The sequence below is a fragment of the Lacerta agilis genome, chromosome 3 (assembly GCF_009819535.1).
Source record: "Lacerta agilis isolate rLacAgi1 chromosome 3, rLacAgi1.pri, whole genome shotgun sequence".
In the NCBI taxonomy this organism is placed as follows: Eukaryota; Metazoa; Chordata; class Lepidosauria; order Squamata; family Lacertidae; genus Lacerta; species Lacerta agilis.
Window position 1 is genome coordinate 5586022 of NC_046314.1, and position 19300 is coordinate 5605321.

Here is a 19300-nt window from a genome sequence, read left to right on the forward strand (position 1 = left end):
TCCTTTCCAACTCGACGATTCTATACATCTACGGCACCCCGAGAGAAGATGCTGGGCAGACAGCTATTTCCACCCGGAGCGATTAAATCCGAGCCAGAGCCACCCTTACGCACTGATTTTCGTAAAAGAACAGCGACCAGCCCCACCCGCCAGGCGCTCCGTGGGTTTCCCTTCTCCGCTGGCGTCTTCCGAGCCTCGCTGGCCGCGTTTGGCCGAGTCCGCGGGGAGGGGCCCGGCTTGGCTCGGGGGCGGCCCAGAATCAGCCCAGCGGGGATTAACTTCCGCGCCTCGCGCTGCGCGCAGACCCAGCGGCGCGCGCGCGCTCCGCCCGCTTCGTCGCTCTTTCCGTCCGCACCCGAGCGCGCGGGGAGGAGAGGGGGGGGGGTCGTGTAGCGGGCCTCCGTCGTCATTCGCGGCGAGGGGGCGCCGGGCAGAGAGCCTGCCCTCCTTCTCCTGCTCCTCTCTTCCCTTGGCGCCTCCATCCTCGCCGAGGGATCGGAGGGCAAAGACGAAGCCATGGCCGAGGTGCCCACCGTGGTGCGGATCAAGATCTCGCTCAAGATCCAGCCCAACGACGGGCCCGTCTACTTCAAGGTGGACGGCCAGAGGTTCGGCCAGAACCGGACCATCAAGCTGCTCACGGGGGCCAAGTACAAAGTCGAGGTGGCCATTAAGCCCGGAGCCATCCAGGCCACGTAAGTGGGACCTATCTGCTTTCCTCACCTTTCCCTCCCCAGAGCAGCAGCTTCTGCTTCTTGCAACGCGCCCGCCCGCCCAGATTTGTTCCCTGGCAAAGGGACAGGCTTCCATCTTTATTCCCATTCTTATTATTTTCGTTTCGGCATCTCTGCGTCCCGCTTCTCTCTGACCCCCCACCCCACAGCGGCCAACTGGACCCGCAGTGCCAACGGGACCTTCCTTGACAAAATGGAAACGAGCTCCCTTGCTGCGTTGCGCCCGAGGAATAAAGCGCGGAGCAGCCTGCTCGCGAAGGCCAGCCTTGCAGACAAACGCAAGCAGAAAAGAGCCGGTGCGGGTGAAGGGAAGGGACTGGAAAGGCTCGGCTTGAAGGCCCTGCGAGGTGCGGCGCCGGAGGGCGATGCATAGGGGATTGGGGAGGGGGGGGGGACAATGGAGCGGATCTGCTCGGCGTCCTCGCTCCGGCTTTGCTTATGTAACCGGCCTCCCCTCCTGCGCGCATCCTCTAGGGGTGCTTTGGAAGCAGGGCGGATCCAGGGCTTCTGGAACCAGGTGGGCTGCTGGAGGTGGGGGTCCTGGACACCGCCAGTCCCCCCGCCCAGTGACAGAGCTGCAGGTGGTGAGGAAGGGCAGCAGCAAATGGGCCTAAGGCTGACTCCAGCTGGCCCGCTGGGGCGTGCACCCCCGGGACTGATCCTGGTCTCTGCAGCATCCTCTGTTTCTCTTTATTTTGGAATTTGTAAGGGGGCACGTTTGCCAGCGAGATATTTATTTTAAACATTCATTTTCTGCCTTCCATTCCAACAGGGTTTTATTTTTTTGGGGGGGGGGTGTATTAGGGTGATGTCAAAGACAAATTCATTAAAATCAGGACCTTAAAGCAATACATGCCACAGCATCCAAAGAAGCCTCTCCAACCCAGACCCTGCTATCATCATCTGAGGCCCTTCTTCTTTGCCCCCTCCTTGAGAGGCCCGGAGGGTAAACCCCCCCCCCCCCGTTTGTGGAATGTGAAAAAGTTTGTCTATAACCAGGCCTTTGACTAGCATTCTATGGCCTTTTAAATTGGGGGTTGAGGTTAGTGGATTGTTTTTGTTTAATTTTGCATTCTCATTTTGTTGTGAGCTGCCCTGTGATCTTTGGATGAAGGGCAGTGTACAAATTCAATAACTAACAAACTGAATAAGCAAGCTAAAATGCAGCAAGCTAATGGGCCCCCAAAGTCTGAGGTTCCCCCCTTTTTTCTTTTCTTTTTACTTTAAGAATCATTACCTTTTTCTACAGTGAAATGGAGCTTATTCCCAAGTGAAGTTGCAAACCTTTCCCCACTTAGGGGAGTGCTACTGGTTTGCGGGCGGCGCTGTGGGTTAAACCACAGAGCCTAGGGCTTGCTGATCAGGTTGGCGGTTCGAATCCCCGTGACGGGGTGAGCACCTGTTGCTTGGTCCCTGTTCCTGCCCACCTACCAGTTCGAAAGCACGTCAAAGTGCAAGTAGATAAATAGGTAACGCTCCAGCGGGAAGGTAAGCGGTGTTTCCGTGCGCTGCTCTGGTTTGCCAGAAGCGGCTTAGTCATGCTGGCCACATGACCCGGAAGCTGTATGCTGGCTCCCTCGGCCAGTAACGCGTGATGAGCGCCGCAACCCCAGAGTCGGACACGACTGGACCTATTGGTCAGGGGTCCCTTTACCCTTTACCTTTACTGGTTTGCCCACACTAGGCGCTGAGCCAAGAGGGTGCTGCAGGGGGCGCTGCAACAATGACTTAGAACAGAAGGCAAGAGGCCACTGAATTTTGGTGTTGCACAGGGTACTGCTGGAATTTGGAAGCCCAAAGTCCGCCACTGTAGCTGGGAGCAAAACCCATTGAATTAAATATGAATTGCTTCTGAGGAGCATCAGGCTGCAGAAAGGTCCATTTATTCCTGAAGTCATGGTGGTGCTATGCTCCTAAGCGAGTTGTAGGGCTGGGGAAATCCCCTGCCTGAAATCCTGGACAGTCACTATCAATCTCTGCAGACAATACTGAGCTAGATCAACCAATGGCATGCCTTGGTATAAAGCAGTTTACTATGTTCTGAGGCGCCCATAGGACAAGCACAGAGGTATCTTCTTCTGAGTCATAAAAGGCAGGCTTTAAAATAAACCCCTCCAATTTCTCCTTGTTACAGCCCACTCTTCTTCTTTGGCTTTTGTGGCATTTCTGTTCAAACTATTCGAATAATTACTCATTTGTATTAATTGAGATTAGTGGCACATAATCAAATTGTTTTGAATTGCAGCTATATGACATAGACAGATATCTGCAAAAAGAGTCGCCAGCATATTTCTAGGGCATCCCTTGGGGTGGAGAGATTATAATTATGTATCTCAGGGCAGCTCACAGCATAAAATGCAAAAAAAAAAAAAAAAATGCAAAAAGAAACCCCAAAACAAACCCATAACCCTCTCTCCCACAAGGACATTTAAAAGGACATAGAATGTTAATCATTCAAAGGCCTGGGAGCCTAAAGGTGTATAATGAAAGTACCAGGCAAGCATTCCACCAGGGAGAGCATTCCACAAACGGGGGGCCACTGCAGAAAAGGCCTGTTGTTGTGTTGCCACCCTATGGATCTCACGTGGAGGAGGCACATCCTCTTTGATGGTCTCCTGAACAGAAAGTGGTGGAACTGAATACTTCTTTGTTTCTTGAGAGTATCTGTCCATTGTATGTCCCCCCGCCCCTGTCATGAATGACGGTAGCATGGCATTTGTTCTGCCTTCCCTTCTCTGTAACATCCTGATATATGGACAGAAAACTAAAGGGAGCTGGTTATAGTCATGGCAGGTGTTTGCTTGTAACCCTTGCTTTCTCTCTCCACATTAGGAAGAGAGGTTTGCTAAGAATATTAACTACTCTTTCAGGACTATGGGTATAGGGGGAGTAACATTCCCCCTGGAAGAGAAGTCAAGAGAGCCCCAAGCTGTTACCTACACCGGAATCTACGATACAGAAGGCGTAACTCACACTAAAAGTGGCGAGAGGCAGCCCATACAAATCAACATACAGGTAGTGTATATTTCCGGGTGTGGGGTAGCATAAGTGATGTTGTCTGAGCACGGGCAGTGCATTCTGGTCTGTTTAAAAGGTATAGCACTTAAGAACACAGCACTGTCTGTTGTAATTCCCCTTTACCTTGGACTTCTAGCTTTTTAAGCATCTGTGACAGCGTAAACCTCCAAAGGCTGACTGGCCATTACTCTGCAGAGCCCATGACCTCAGCTGACCCATTCATCGCTCCAGTTCACCTGAGGTTTAAGGAGCGACACATGGTCATCCGTGACTAGACATATTCTTGCAGCAAAACTGGGCCATTCAGAGGCAAGCACAATGCAGGCTGGTACTGATAGGAGTCCCAACATTTTCTAGAGGGAACCATGTTGGCTTCTTCTGGCTTGGGCATTAGTTTAAAGATATGCATCCTTGGCTAAAACACTCGGAATTAGCTGTGGCTGACCATTAACATGCTAGCATTTTCCATCATCTCTTTATCTTTATTGGGAGACTCCATTCAGGGTTCTTGAATCCAGATCACAGGAATGAAGCTTTTCCTTTCCCCTGCTGTCCTTGGTGGTGAGGTGCAAGGAATCTTTTACTGCTGTATTGTACTATTGCAGTAATGTAAGCTGTGCTGATCGCCATAGAACTGATGCTTTTGAATTATGGTGCTGGAGGAGACTCTTGAGAGTCCCATGGACTGCAAGAAGATCAAACCTATCCATTCTCAAAGAAATCAGCCCTGAGTACTCACTAGAAGGACAGATCCTGAAGTTGAGGCTCCAGTACTTTGGCCACCTCATGAGAAGAGAAGAATCCCTAGAAAAGACCCTGATGTTGGGAAAGATGGAGGGCACAAGGAGAAGGGGACGACAGAGGATGAGATGGTTGGACAGTGTTCTCGAAGCTACTAACATGAGTTTGGCCAAACTGCGAGAGGCAGTGAAGGATAGGCGTGCCTGGCGTGCTCTGGTCCATGGGGTCACAAAGAGTCGGACACGACTGAACGACTGAACAACAACAACAACAAGCTGTGTAGGATCTATGTTCACCCATCTCGCCCCACTGAAAGAGCAATCTCCGCCATATAGAAACATAGCAAAAGCTACCAAATCTGGCTAAACTGTGCCCCTTTAAGTGATTTAATCCATCTGAGTTGCATTTTTAAGCTTATGGCATCCTCTGTCAACACATCAGCTCTAAGGTGTTGTTTGTTAGTTATATCATCTATCACATTTATCTATCACATTTGGCTGTAATACCCACACACTCCAGAGTAAAGCCCTTCCCATTTTGCAAGTCATCTGCATCTCTGTTAGCTGTGAACACCTTTATAAGATCACTTATTTTCCTTCTCTGCTAAGAGCTTCTGCATTTCATAAGCCTTGCAACTGTGAAATGGAGACCACCTTTCAGAACTGGGCTTTGCATTTCAATGGAAATGGAGGATGTTGAGGGCAGGATTCCTGGCTTACTGCATCAGATAGCCACAAGCTGCAAGGTGTGTGCATATAAACCATGATGATTGCTGAGCAGCCTGCATAGTAAGACCAGGAGAATGGAACACCTGCCATGTGTGGTAACAACTCACACAGGCAGGAGACATGTAAAAACCAGTACCTTGCAAGTCTAGGTTTTCCTTCCTGGAATCATTGCTTTGTGCAGTTTAGTGCTAAAGGCACAGGATACTCCTCTGCGGGGAGAACGCTGACCTGGGAAGCCTGAGAGCCGATGACACAGCAGAGTTCCAGCCTTTGGACCGATTTTAACATATCTGTAGGGGCAGAAACATCATGGTTTGGGAGTTGGGCTTAAATATTGCATTGCTGTCTTGCGCAGGAGCTGAAAGCCTAGTTGTTACGTAAGATCCCTGAAAATCTCCTGGTGAACAGATGTTCCCATTGCAGATGGATGAGCCCTTCAGAACATCTCTGGCATGCCTAAGCAATTCTTCCTTCACTCATGTTAAGCCTGGGTTCCCCAATGTGGCACCCATGGGCACCACAGCATCTTCAGACATCTCCCACTGTTCCCACCAAGGCCCCCTCTGCTCTTTCCTTTCTTTTTTTAAAGCTGTGAGGAGCATAGGTGCTTTGCCTGCCTGGGGTGGAGGTGAGCATCCTCTGCGAAATGGGTGTTTTGTGTGCCTATGACAGTTCTTAAATTTCCAAATGTGCCTCTGGGTCCAAAAAGGTCAGAGGTCCCTGGTTTACGCTGTCAGTGGGAGGCTTATCATGCAACTCAGACATTTGGTGTGGCAGCATCTGCACTTTGGAACTCGCTGCCTATTGAGAACCTTCACAGCAGGAACCTTCACAGTTGTCATTTTGGCACCTGATAAAAACATTCCTGTTTAGACAATCCTACCCAGATGCTTTAAAAGTTTTGTTAATTTTAATCCGTATTACCATATTGGCCTGAATATAAGCTTCACTTTCCCCCCAAATTCCGACCATGAAAAGTTAAAGTGCGGCTTATATTCGTGACCTTACGGCTTACGATATGCGGCCAGGAGCACAGGGCGAACAGCAGCAGGAGCAAAGTGGGGCCCTCCCCATGTGTAGTCCCCTGTCCTCTCCCCCAAGGCCGGGAAGGGAGAGAGTGAGGAAGGGGAAAGGCTGCTGGAAACGCAGCATGGCTCCCCCCCCCCCAGTATGCAGTCAGGAGCAGTGAGGAATGGAGCGACTTATATTCAGATATTTTTTCTAATTTCTCTCCCCCCCCCCAATTTTAAACATGCGGCTTATATTCAGGGGCAGCTTATATTCGGGCCAATACGGTAGTTGCATTTCCCCCCCCCCCCTTGATTCTGCTGTTTTATCTTTTGCAAACTGCTTTGAGGTTTTATACAAGCAGTGTATAAGTTCAGCTCATAGGTTTTACAGTTGGAAATGTGGGCAAAGCCATGTGCATCCTGGTTAACCCTTTCTTTCCCTTTTCTACCATTCTCTTCTTGTGAGGCTAACAGTTGCTAATTTCAATTGTAAGTTCTTTGGGACAGATCTCTCTCTCTCTCTCTCTTGTTATTCTGTCAGAGGTGTACCCTGGGGCCACTATATAATCTAATAACAAGCAAGCACAGCCTTCGTGTCTGTTAGGTGAGACTCCGAAGCTTCTGATTCTGACTAGGCTGAAAAGTCATCCTGGAATTTGCTTACAATAATCACTGGTCTGGAAAATCTTAGATGCATTTAGATGAGCAAAGGTCAGCTCTTGATCATTGGGATGAAGGCACTTGACAAAGATTAGCTGTCAGTAATAACATGACCAAATGCTTTCAATTCTCTCTCTATCCTCCCCATCTTTCAAGACCTTTTGATTTAAGCAAATTAGATGTAGATGCAACAAGTCTTTGTCAGTTGTGCTTTACAGTTTCTTCCACTGCTCCTGGCCTAAACATAATCATCATAATAACAATAATGGTTTATTACTTATACCCTACCCATCTGACTGGGTTGCCACAGCCATTCTGGACAGCTTCCAACAGAATATAAAAAACATAATGAAACATCATCCATTAAACACTTTCCCAAACAGGGCTGCCATCAGATGTCTTCTAATAGCTGTATACTTTATCTCCCTGACATCTGGTGGGAGGGCATTCCACAGGGCAGGTGCCACTACCAAGAAGGCCCTTTGCCTGACTCCCTGTAACTTCACTTCTCACAGTGAGGGAACCACCAGAAGACCTTCGGAGCTAGACCTCAGTGTCCAGGCTGGATGATGGAGATGCTCCTTCAGGTATACTGTGCCAAGGCCGTTTATGGCTTTAAAGGTTAGCACCAACACTTTGAATTGTGCTCGGAAACATACAGGGAGCCAGTGTAGATCCTTTAGAACTACTGTTACATGGTCTTAGCGGCTGCTCCCAGACGAATTCTGAATTAGTTGTATTTTGTGAGTCACCTTCAAAGGTAGCCCCACACAGAGTGCATTGCAGTAGTCCAAGTCATACCAGGTCATCATTTTCAGTGGACATAAATGACGTTATTTCAAAACTATATTGGTGGTCACTGCCTTTGTGTATTTTTGAAGCAAGCTAATTTCTTGCTGATGTTTCCCCTGCTGTGCATTTTATTTGTGAAGCCAGCTGCACCAGGTTCTACTTTATATGCTAACGCAAGAGACATAACTGTAGGTGAAAAAACTAAGAGGTGAAGGGGTGGAAATTCACAAAGTAATTCATTGGGGTTGCAGTAGGGTTGTGGTTTTGCCACAGTTCTGTAGAAGCATGGAGAGTAGTGTCATGAAAGGGAAGTGAATTGTTTAGTTTATTATTATATTTATATTTCTGGAAGGAAAGGAAAGAGTTTGCTCATGAGCTTTTCTGTCTATGGAGCAGGCCAGCCTTGTCTACTGTGCAACTTGACTGGGGAGATGCAGCAGCAATTTGCAGCAAAATGTATTAGGCTGGTCCTGCACTAGAAGACACATGGGCAATTGCAGCTGAAATCTAGAACAAGATTTCTGGTAGTCAGGGTGGGGCTTTTACTGAGACTTGTTGTTTAGTCGTTTAGTCGTGTCTGACTCTTCATGACCCCATGGACCAGAGCACACCAGGTGCTCCTGTCTTCCACTGCCTTCCGCAGTGAGAGTAGACCCATTGAAATTAATGGACTTAACATAGTCCTGTTCATTAATTTTGATGTATCTACTTTGAATAAAACTTAGTCACATTCCAAAATATATTTTATTGCATTTATATCCCACCTTCCCTCTGCTCAAGATTGTGGGCATGGACTTTCCTGCCCCCATTCGGGGCTGTAGCCAATGTGGGGGGAGACAGTCAGTATCTCTGCCCCTGACCCTTTCCCAAGGGCACCAGGCTTCCCACCTGTCAGCAAGGGGGGAGGGGGCAGAGTGGACCTGTGGCTCCCAGAGATAACCATTTCATCTTAATCCTTCATTTACAGAGCATTCAATGAGTCAAAAGCCAGGTAACAATGGAATAATGGCTTGACAATCAAGCTAACAGGGAGCCCCAGCCCCATAACCCACCCCCCATGGCTGCCATTGCAACTTCAGATGGGTTAAATAAGGCAACTAAAGCAAAAGAAACATAGTCCTTGTTTTGATTGTTTTATTTTGCCCCTGTAACACTCCTGATTTCTGAATGTAAAAATGTATCTGGGCAAAAGAGTGGATATCTTGTATCTAGAAGTGTGTCTTGAATGTTTATGAAACCTTCATTGTAATGCCAGATGTCTCAGAACTCCCCTTTTCAGTGTCCCCACCTCATGCAGAGCCTTTTTTGTTGTTGTTCAGTCGTTCAGTCGTGTCCGACTCTTCGTGACCCCATGGACCAGAGCACGCCAGGCACGCCTATCCTTCACTGCCTCTCGCAATTTGGCCAAACTCATGTTAGTAGCTTCGAGAACACTGTCCAACCATCTCATCCTCTGTCGTCCCCTTCTCCTTGTGCCCTCCATCTTTCCCAACATCAGGGTCTTTTCTAGGGAGTCTTCTCTTCTCATAAGGTGGCCAAAGTACTGGAGCCTCAACTTCAGGATCTGTCCTTCTAGTGAGCACTCAGGCCTGATTTCTTTAAGAATGGATAGGTTTGATCTTCTTGCAGTTCATGGGACTCTCAAGAGTCTCCTCCAGCACCATAATTCAAAAGCATCAATTCTTCAGCGATCAGTCTTCTTTATGATCCAGCTTTTTACCAACACCCAATCAACAAGGCATCAAGAGCCAGGCACACACATCTCAGCCTATCTGTAACTACCCATCTCCCTTAAAACAAACAAACCATCCTGTGGTTTGTAAAAAGGTAAAGGTAACAGGATCTTAGGAAAATAGGATAAGTTAGACAAACACACCCAGGTATTTTAAAGTCATGTTCTTATGTGCAAACCCTTTCATTTCAGCCTGGCTAACCAGCTGTATTTGTCAGGAACTGTATTTGTCAGGAAACAAGAAGAGGGGTGGCAAAAGCCTCAAAAAGACCCCATATCTGTCTGTCTGTCTATCTATCTATCTATCTATCTATCTGGAAACCAGAGGATCAATTGCTGCACATGGAAGCTCTACTTTTGACAAACAATTTATTCTTACTTTTTCATTTTCCCTTTGGTCATATAGTCTTAGAATTCCTCAAATGATCTATTACTCTCTGAGGAGATCTACTTAAGGTTGAATGAAAGCCACAGACAATTCTACTATTTGGAGAGACTATATTTTCTCCAGCTTCTAACTACTTTTTATGCCCTTTATCAACAAGTGTGTGTGTGTGTGTGCGCGCGCGCAAACACATGTGGGGGTAGGTGCTGAACTGGGTCTTTGCCATGGGTGACAGAAAGTCTAGTTTTGGCCCTGCCACATTTTATGCTTGCAACAACTCTATCAGGTAGGTTAGACTGAGAGCTTATGACTGGCCTAAGGTCACCCAGTGAGCATCATGGCTGAGTAGAGAATTTGAACCCTGTTCTCCCAAGTGCTAGCCTGAGACCCGTTTGCAAGGTTCCTTAATTTGTAACTTATTCAGGTGGGAAAATTTCGCTTTCTTTCATAAGAGAATTTAGATGTATTATTACTTTATTATTTAGCCCAATTTATATACAGCTTGATTGTAACATACTCTGCAAGTGGTTTATAAGAAATATAAGAATTATCAATAAAAACCATTTAAAAATTAACCAAAATGCAGTAAACTAACAAGAGATTAAGCACATCCATGTATCTGCATAGGCTTGTCTACCCTTACAATAGTCTGGTATTGGCCCACCTGCAGGTCCATATGGTAAGTGGTGTCTGATCCTAGAGGGGTGACTGTGTGTGTGGTTTTTCAGCTACCACAATTTTTTAAGCATCTTCCCAATATAAGTTGTTGTGGAATGAAGCCAGATTTGACTTTGTTGTGGCATAAGTATCTGTCATTAGAAAGCTGTCCCATACTGGGTCTATTTGTCCATCCAACCCAGTACTGCTTACTCTGACTGGCAGTGGCTCTCCAGGATTTGGGGCAGAGGTCTTCCCTGCTACCTGCTAAAGGATCCTTCTAGCTGGAGGTGCCAAGGACTGAAGATGGGTCCTTCGGCATGTAAACAAAGGAAGCCAGATCATTGGTCCCCTTAGCTCGGTGTGGTCTACAATGACTGGCACCAGCTTGCCTAGGTTTCAGGCAGGGGCCTTAGCTGGAAATGCCAGGGATTGAACTTGGGACCTTCTTCATGCAAGGCAGATGGAGTTCGACCACCGAGCTACGGCCCTTCCCCTACGTGAAACTTCTGCGATGACACTGAAGTTCAGTGGGGTTTAGACTGCAAACTTAAGCAGACTGGACGAGGGAATAAGTGCCATTGAATGTGGGTGGGACTTCTTTCTGATTAGACACGCATAGGAATGTGTTGCTACTCATGCCACAGATGTAAGCAAGCACTGTCCTGCGAAAGCTTTATTTCAAATAACTTATTTTATATAATGTGCAGCAACTCTGTTAATAATGATACAGTTGCTTAGGTTAGTGTTTGTCAGGCTACAGGGTATTCACAGGACCTCTGAATCTGCTGTCATGCAGATTTTTGCAGCTCTTAAAAAAAAAGAAGAAAAGAAAAAAGACTATTTTCAATTTTTTCAATCTCACTTTTTCTTTATTTTTTTCACTCTGTCCTTCTATAAATGAAATGCTTATAATAAAGTAATAATAATAATAATAATAATAATAATAATAATAATGGTTTTGCAGCCCTTAACAAGAAGTGTAATGAGTTTGCTCTCTCCAGGTCACTGACATCGGTGCTTTTGAAACAGTCTGGCAAGTCAAATTCTACAACTACCACAAGCGAGACCATTGCCAGTGGGGAAACAGCTTTGCCTGCATTGAGTATGAGTGCAAGCCGAATGAGACCCGCAGCCTCATGTGGATCAACAAAGAAACCTTCTTCTGAAGCAAAGTGAGGCAGATGCGAAAGAACAATCTCTTGGTTGAAAGAACCTATCCTCAGACCAGTACAAAGCCTTAACAGAGGCGCTCTGTATAGATGCTTTTGTTTGACAAATGAGACTTCAAAGCACACACTCACTTGGGGATAAGCTTATTTTGAAATTGATGGGACTTGTTTCCAAGTGAATGTGTTCCAGATCATGGGCGTAACATCAATGTTACTGGGATTTTGACATTTATCCTCTTCCCCAATCTGCCTGTTCCCACACCTTCGCTATAATGAACATTGGAGGTGTGTCCACTGAGGTCTGAAGTAGGGTTGCCATATTTTGAAGAGCAAAAAAGGAGGACCCATTTGCCAACTTCTGCTTTTAAGTATGGATCGCTATGACGAACTCTCATTTTACATACCCATGAAAAAGAAAGAGGACATTGTCCTAGAAAAAGAGGACATATGGCAACCCTATCTGAAGGCTCCTAGCTACAGTATGTTTATCCCATGCTGCAATATGTTGGTGACAGCTTCTTGTGCTTTTTGTTTAAATCACTGTGCTCCTTCACCCTAGTTAGTAGATGCTTCAATGTGGCGTGGCTGCCACGTGCCATAAACTTCAATACACCTACCTACCTACCTCTTCCTAGTAATCTCTTTCTACCATGGCACACATGGAGAATGCAAATTCCCAATGGCGGTACATCTGGTACCACAATAGTCACACAGCCCTAATCAAGCTGGTTGTTCCAGGGGAGGGGGTAAGGAGAATGTGATTGTTGGATGTTGTGAAACCTTTCCTATCCTGTGAGATGCTGTTTTCCTGTTTCCCAGTGTCTGGAACAACTCTTAAAGCCAACAACAGTGATGGAGTTCTTGAGAAGTGTGTAAGAGAGTGGTGAAATGATACATCCATGGTTTAAGTTTTTGTGTGTATAATGCTAATACCTGAATATGCAGTAATTCAGTATAATGGTCATGTATCAAGCCCATTGAGTTTTCAGGTTATCAGTGATATTTTTGTATGTGAAATGTAATGAAACTGGGCTGCTAATCACTTTTGAGCTGCAAAAGCTCTGTTGCACTGAATGACAGCCTTTCGGGTTAAACATAATCACAACAGAGCTCTTTCCAAAGTAAAAGGAAAGCTGCATAAGCTTGCGCAGGACACTGAACTCCGGTGCTATGTCCTATGTAAACCTGTTTACAAAGCTGTGACAAATGAGAAGCACATTCTTATCTCTAATAAAATAGGTGGAAAGTTGCTTCGCTCGTGGAAGAAAGATGGTCCTATGTCTGTGTAACCGTGCATACCAGCTGCGTTCATGTTCATGTGAATAATTGAAATTGTTATAACTTTTGACCTTTGTAATAAAGGAGCTGGAAACCTGTGTTTTCTCCCTAGGTTTTGTCACATTTTAATTAACTGACATTCATGTCAATAGGCTAATATATGTGAACTTTTTAAGGATAGGCATCCTTGTGCAAATTGTACTTCAAATATACTAAATTAGCAACGCTGCCTCTTTAAAAGAAGCTCTTTTGCCATCACATTTTTATAATTTATGTATTTTTATCATTAATTTTCTTTAAAAGGCTACTTTTCTTTTTCTTTTTTACTCTGGGCCACTTTTCTGGGAAATGCCCACCCAAAGCAGCTTATGATTAAACCCTTTGGGTCCCTTCTAACTTGTAAAATTAAATGATTCTGTGATATCCAATGCCATACTCAGAGTAGACCCACCCAATAAAAAATTAAAAAATTCCTTCCAGTAGCAACTTAGAGACCAACTAAGTTTGTCATTGGTATGCACACGAAAGCTCATACCAATAACAAAACTTATTTGCTACTGGAAGAATTTTATTATTATTTTTTATTTTGTTTCGACTACGGCAGACCAACACGGCTACCTACCTGTAACCAGAGTAGACCCATTAACCTTTGGGTTATTGCTTTTAGTGGGACTGGCATGGGAAACAAAATCAGGTAAACCCCCCCATTGTTTTATGATAAAAATGTATGTCTTTGCAGGATTGAAGTCTTGGTTTCTCAACTTGGAAAAGTGGGTGTGGTGTTTAGTTGTGAAGTGTCTTGTTATTTATCTTAGATCAAAGAATAACCCTCATGAACTTGAATACTGCCAAGAATAACATTCATCATGTCAGGTTTTGTTTTGTTTTTTAAACCAGTTTTAGAATTCCCTACATGAACCTTTGATGAATTATGTTCATCCTTCAAACACCAGAAGATTCAACACTGTGGCATTAAAAACACAATTTTATGAGCACACTAGATTGCCACTATAAAAACGATCTGCTATCAAGCCATTGTCTTGCACCATTCAGAGGGATTAATGATAATTAATAATAATGACCACTTACGCATAGGTTTCACTTGTACAATTAACAGCTGCTTTGTTTCTGCCTGCAGGAAAAGATAGTTTTCAATGCTGCTGATAAAAAAACAAAAACAAACCTGTAACAGCAGAGTAGTGTAGGATGAATCATTAATATATCTAAATTAATAATTTAATTAGCCATCAACGCAGTCTGAGCTGTGTAATAAAAGCATTTTACCAGAATAAACCTCTCTCAATGAGGCCTCATAACACGAACAATCTGACAGCCCTTATCCAACATTTTTGTATGCCTTTTGGCAGTGTTTCTCCCTAGCAGACGGTTCACCCAGGACTACCATTGCACATTAGCAGCAGTTGCTGGAGTGTTAAAAGGAGAGCTTGCCTTTACAGCAGTGGCAGAATTATGCTCAGTTCTTGTTCAGGTACCCATCACTGACTTTTCCCTACCAGGGATTTCTAAGTCTTTAATTATTTAGTTGCCCCATTTTTCCAGTCATTTCCCCACAAGTTGCCAAATGTGCTTTTATTCATTTATTACGGGTAGAATCTGACATTTCATGAATGGACTTTTGCTTGCGCAATGGGATTTCATCTTTCTTCTCTCCATCCTGCAGATCCCTGCCCAGACCCCCCCAACTCCCTAGAGCAATTTTTCAGGATACATGGGGGGAGAGGTAGGTGAAATACCTTTGCAAGAGAGAGGTCCATCCCACTCATGCATGGACAGCATCAAAGACAACCCATGGGCATTTACATCCCATCCCCTGCCTGTGATAAAATCAAACACAGGACAATTTACAATAAAGGAGCTTAAACAGCCAAAATGAGCAAGATAACCTTAGAATAAAGGTTATAACCATTGCTGTCAACTTCCCCCTTTTTAAAAGGGAAATTCCCTTATTCCGAATAGGATTCCTCGCAAGAAAAGGGAAAAGTTGACAGCTATGGTTATAACATTTGGGGCTTTTCGTTTAGAGAAAAGGGGAGTAAGGAGACATGACAGAGATGTTTACAATTACCGTATTTTTCCCGCTCCATAGGGCGCACCGGACCATAGGGCGCACCTTGTTTTTAGAGGAGGAAACAAGAAAAAAAATATTTTTCTGGTTTTCCTCTTCTAAAAGCCCTGTTTTTTTGAGGATCAGCTAAAAGTTTTGCAGCTTTTTTTGAAAAGGGAAAAGCCCTTGTTTTTTGAGGATCAGCTAAAATTTTTGCAGCTTTTTTGCAAAGGGGGAAAAGCAAAGAGGAAAAGCCCCATTTTTATGGGGTTCAACTCACATTTCTGTAGCTTATAAAGGAAAGGGAGCCTTCTCTACAGTTTCCAGACAGATAATCTAATCAGCCAGTCACATGTCGCTGAGGAAACAAACAACCTCCCTCTGCAGCACATTCAACAAAGGAGGGCGGGGCTGAAAGGGAGCCGGGGACTCTTCTCTCTCTCCCGATCTCTTGCTGATCAGCTGCTGAGTGGGGTCCTTTCAACACTCCCTTTTCTCTTTGTAAAATAAAAAGCATGATCCTCTTTTGGCCCCTGAGCAATTCAGCTCCAGGGACCACCATTCACTCCATAAGACGCACAGATATTTCCCCCTTACTTTTTAGGAGGAAAAAATTGCGTCTTATGGAGCGAAAAATACGGTATGCACAGTTTGGGGAAAGAGGAAAGGGAGATGTCTCTGTCCCTCTCATAATGCTAGAACTCAGGGCCATCCAATGAAGCTGAATGTCGGAAGCTTCATGACAGTCAAAAGAAAGTACATCTTCACACAGCACATAATTCCCTTCCACAAGAAGTAATTAAAGCCACCAATTGGGGTGGCTTTAAAAGAGGGTTAGTCAAATTCACGGAGAAGGCTAGCAATAACTACCAGACGTAACAGCTGTGTTCTACTAACACCGTAGGAAGCAGGAAGCCTTTGAATACCACCTCTTTCCTGCTTCCCTCTACCTATTGCACCCTTAGTCCTCTTGGGCAGTGGGAGATGGAACTGGGGGGGGGGGGAATTGGATACTCCACCTTGTGCTAGCACAAAGTCACCACTGGGTGCAGCCACATATCAACAGCAACACACTTGAAACGTATATAATTTCATTTCATTTTAAATTAGCGTACCGCCTTCCTATGTTACCATACACAAAGTAGTTTACAAGCTGAAGAAACAACAAAATATACAACAAAGATCACACACCTTATAAAGGTAAAAAGAAAGAAAGAAAGTAAGGCAAAGGACCCTGGATGGTTAAGTCCAATCAAAGGCGACTGGGGTTGTGGTACATATCTTGCTTTCAGGCCGAGGGAGCCGGCATTTGTCCATAGACAGCTTTCCAGGTCATGTGGCTAGCATGACTAAACAATTTCTGGCACATCAGAACACTGTGACAGAAGCCAGAGTGCACAGAAACAGAGGGGGTTCTCAGTAGTGGCGCCTGCCCTGTGGAACGTCCTACCAGCAGATGTCAAGGAAATAGATAACTATCATACTTTTAAAAGACATCTGAAGGCAGCCCTGTTTAGGGAAGTTTTTAATGTTTAATCCTGTATTGTGTTTTTAATATTCAATTGGGAGCTGCCCAGAATGGCTGGGGAAACCCAGCCAGATGGGCGGGGTATAAATAATAAATTGTTGTTGTTGTTATTTTCCCTCCCCGACATCTACATGGGCAATCGTAATACTGACTTGCCTCACAGGTTTGCTGTGAGGATTACAACAGGATAATGCCTATGAAGTGCTTTGAGCACTTGAAAGCACGACAAAACTCTTAGATATTATTATTCTTTATTTGATACCACTCTCTTCCATTTCCTCATTTCCATTTCCTCTTCCTCTTCCTCACACCCATAACCCATCTCTGTTCCTGCTTACTCCCTTCGTATCCAAAAGCTTCCCTTAAGTACCAGCATGATCCCATGGCTTTGTATCCCCTCCCATCCATTACACAACCACAAAATAATCCCTTCTCCTGTCCTTGCTATTTCCAAAGACTCAGTTTTCTTTGCATCAGGTTAACAAGCAGTTTATATAAAAGGAAAGCAGGACCGCTGGAAATACTTATGTATCAAAGCCTCTATGGTTGTCACAGAAGTATTTCTGTGGTCTGATTTGGATACATGACTCAGGTTATTCTTCTCCCTCCCTGCAGTATGCTGTACAAGAACATGTTCTACTTCCCCACTAGATGGTGGTAAGAGGAGAGAAATCACTTACAGTACTCGCTTCTTCAAGAACTCCCAGGTTTCCTTATATACACATAGAGATTTTTCTGTTCCTGATCATAGGCATATTTATTTGTATTTAAATACATTTATAGCTTACTTTCTATGCAATATACTCAAAGCTCATGACTTCATTGAAGACAATCAAAAACATATTGCAGTATCAGTAAGTCACTGACAATTAAAAATGCAGTAACTGCCAGAGGTTATGTTCAACGGAACTTGCTTCCTGGTAAGTGAACACAGGACTGCAACCTTAGAGCATTTTCATAAATGAGTGGTTCATTCCGATTTTTAAAGAGGTAAAATTTGCTTTAGCTGGAGGGCCAGAGGTTCCCTGTTCCTTCATGCTGGTATTATGGTAAAGAGCCACTGATAGATCTCATCTCCATGAAAACATTCCCTTCCTTTCCATTCTGAGGCTATAAACCTAGATAATATTTCCATGATTTTTTTTTAAACTTAAATCAATGGATCTAACTACCAAGTAATGAACATGGTTGGAACTGCACTGTAAAGGTGCAAAAGGTGCCAGCTTCAATGCCCAGGATCTCCAGGTAGGACCTCTGCCTCAGACCCCTGGAGAGATGCTGCCAGTCAGTGTAGACAATTCTGGGCTAAATGGACCAATGGTCTGAGGCAGCTTTTTATGTATTCTGTGTATCCTGCCTTTCCTTCCTTCCTTCCTTCCTTCTTTCTTTCCATTTATGATCAGGAAACAGTAAACCACACCCGCTAAATTTATGTCACTTTCTGCAGCAGCAACATAAAAATTGCATATCTTGACGCTACAAGGAGTTGAACAATGTAGCTGTTCAACTATTTCTCATAAGTAAGGTTATCAGATACCAATGTAGAGCTTTTGTTTATTCTAGAACTCCAGAGGTATGTCCAACTGCGTGCGTCCATTCTTCCACAGTTCTAGAGATGCCATCATTTGAATTCCTTCTCCTCCCAGGATCTATCTTTCCTTAATGTGAAGATTGATCAACAGCAATTAGCAGGAGATAAACTTTAGTGAAGAAAAAAACTACCTGCTGATGTATGCATATCAAACCTATGTTAAAGGCACAAGAAAAGGAAAGGCCTGGTCTTTCCCTGGCCAGTTGACAACCCTATGCAGGCTCAGAACATCAGAGTACATCTCATTATTGTTTCTGAAAGGGACAAAAGTTCATCACCCATAAGACATGGCTATTTCTGGAGGGAAATACCTGATCATAATATAAAATGTCATTGTTAGCTGTAATAACTGTAAGAAATACTATGAAATATCAAACGGAAGCTGTTGTTAGAGACTCCAAACTTGCTATTGTGTGAATTTGACCTCTAAATTTAAGCTGGGGGGGCATGCTAAGTGATGATTATACAGATGCTGTGGGCCCCCAACTTCCATTGGTCCCAGTCTGTATGGCCAAGATTCAGGAATGATGGGAGTTGGAGTCTAGGTACAGCTCCAGGACTGCAGGTCAACCCCCACCCACTTTATTTACACTACGCAGCCAAATATTTGGTGGCAATTCCCCCACTTTCCAGCATATTTGAATTAGATGATAAAGCATATTTTCATTAAGTTCTGTAATTGCCTATATCACCACAAACTGAGCTCAGCTTTAACTAGCAAACTGTTGAATATGCAAGCTCAGCTGGGAGCATAGTTGCCATTTGCCAATCCTCCCATTTGCTTAATTAGAAAGCCTCAACTTCTGTAGTAGGAAGGTTAATAGTAACTGCTCTGAATCTTGTCCCTGGAGGTGACACTCTCTCTGTATGTCACAACGCAGTGATGTACATAGCCAAGGGAGAATCGAGCTTAAAGCTCCACTGTTCTAATCATCTATTAACTAGCCCATCACATTCCCTTTGGTCTAGTTTCTATTATGTACTCCTCTTGATACTTGCTGTTAAGTCTCAGCAATGCTAATGGGAATTGTACAACTGGGAAGGCTAAACAACTGAGATTTCAAGCAGTAGTAATGACCTAATACCCAAGTAAACATATTTTGTATGAGATACCAATTATACCAAAGAATGGGGGTGGCGGTGGGGAGAGACTTCTAATACCTTTGCTGCCACAGCACCCTCTGCATCTGCCAAGAGGGCCAGAATCTT

General features: G+C 44.5%; 1 protein-coding gene across 1 annotated transcript; it reads left to right on the forward strand.

The window, feature by feature from the left end:
• Positions 1–413: 413 nt before the first annotated feature.
• Positions 414–11995, forward strand: CNRIP1 (cannabinoid receptor interacting protein 1). Its single transcript, XM_033142701.1, has 3 exons — positions 414–695; positions 3605–3749; positions 11462–11995. The coding sequence occupies exons 1-3, from the start codon at positions 517–519 to the stop codon at positions 11624–11626; spliced, it is 489 nt and encodes a 162-aa protein (XP_032998592.1). The 5' UTR covers positions 414–516; the 3' UTR covers positions 11627–11995.
• Positions 11996–19300: the final 7305 nt, after the last annotated feature.

Coding starts and splice junctions, on each gene's coding strand:
- CNRIP1 (XM_033142701.1), top strand. CDS start 517: ATGGCCGAGGTGCCCACCGTGGTGCGGATCAAGATCTCGCTCAAGATC. Junction 696..3,604: donor CCCGGAGCCATCCAGGCCAC/GTAAGTGGGACC, acceptor CTACTCTTTCAG/GACTATGGGTATAGGGGGAG. Junction 3,750..11,461: donor CCATACAAATCAACATACAG/GTAGTGTATATT, acceptor TGCTCTCTCCAG/GTCACTGACATCGGTGCTTT.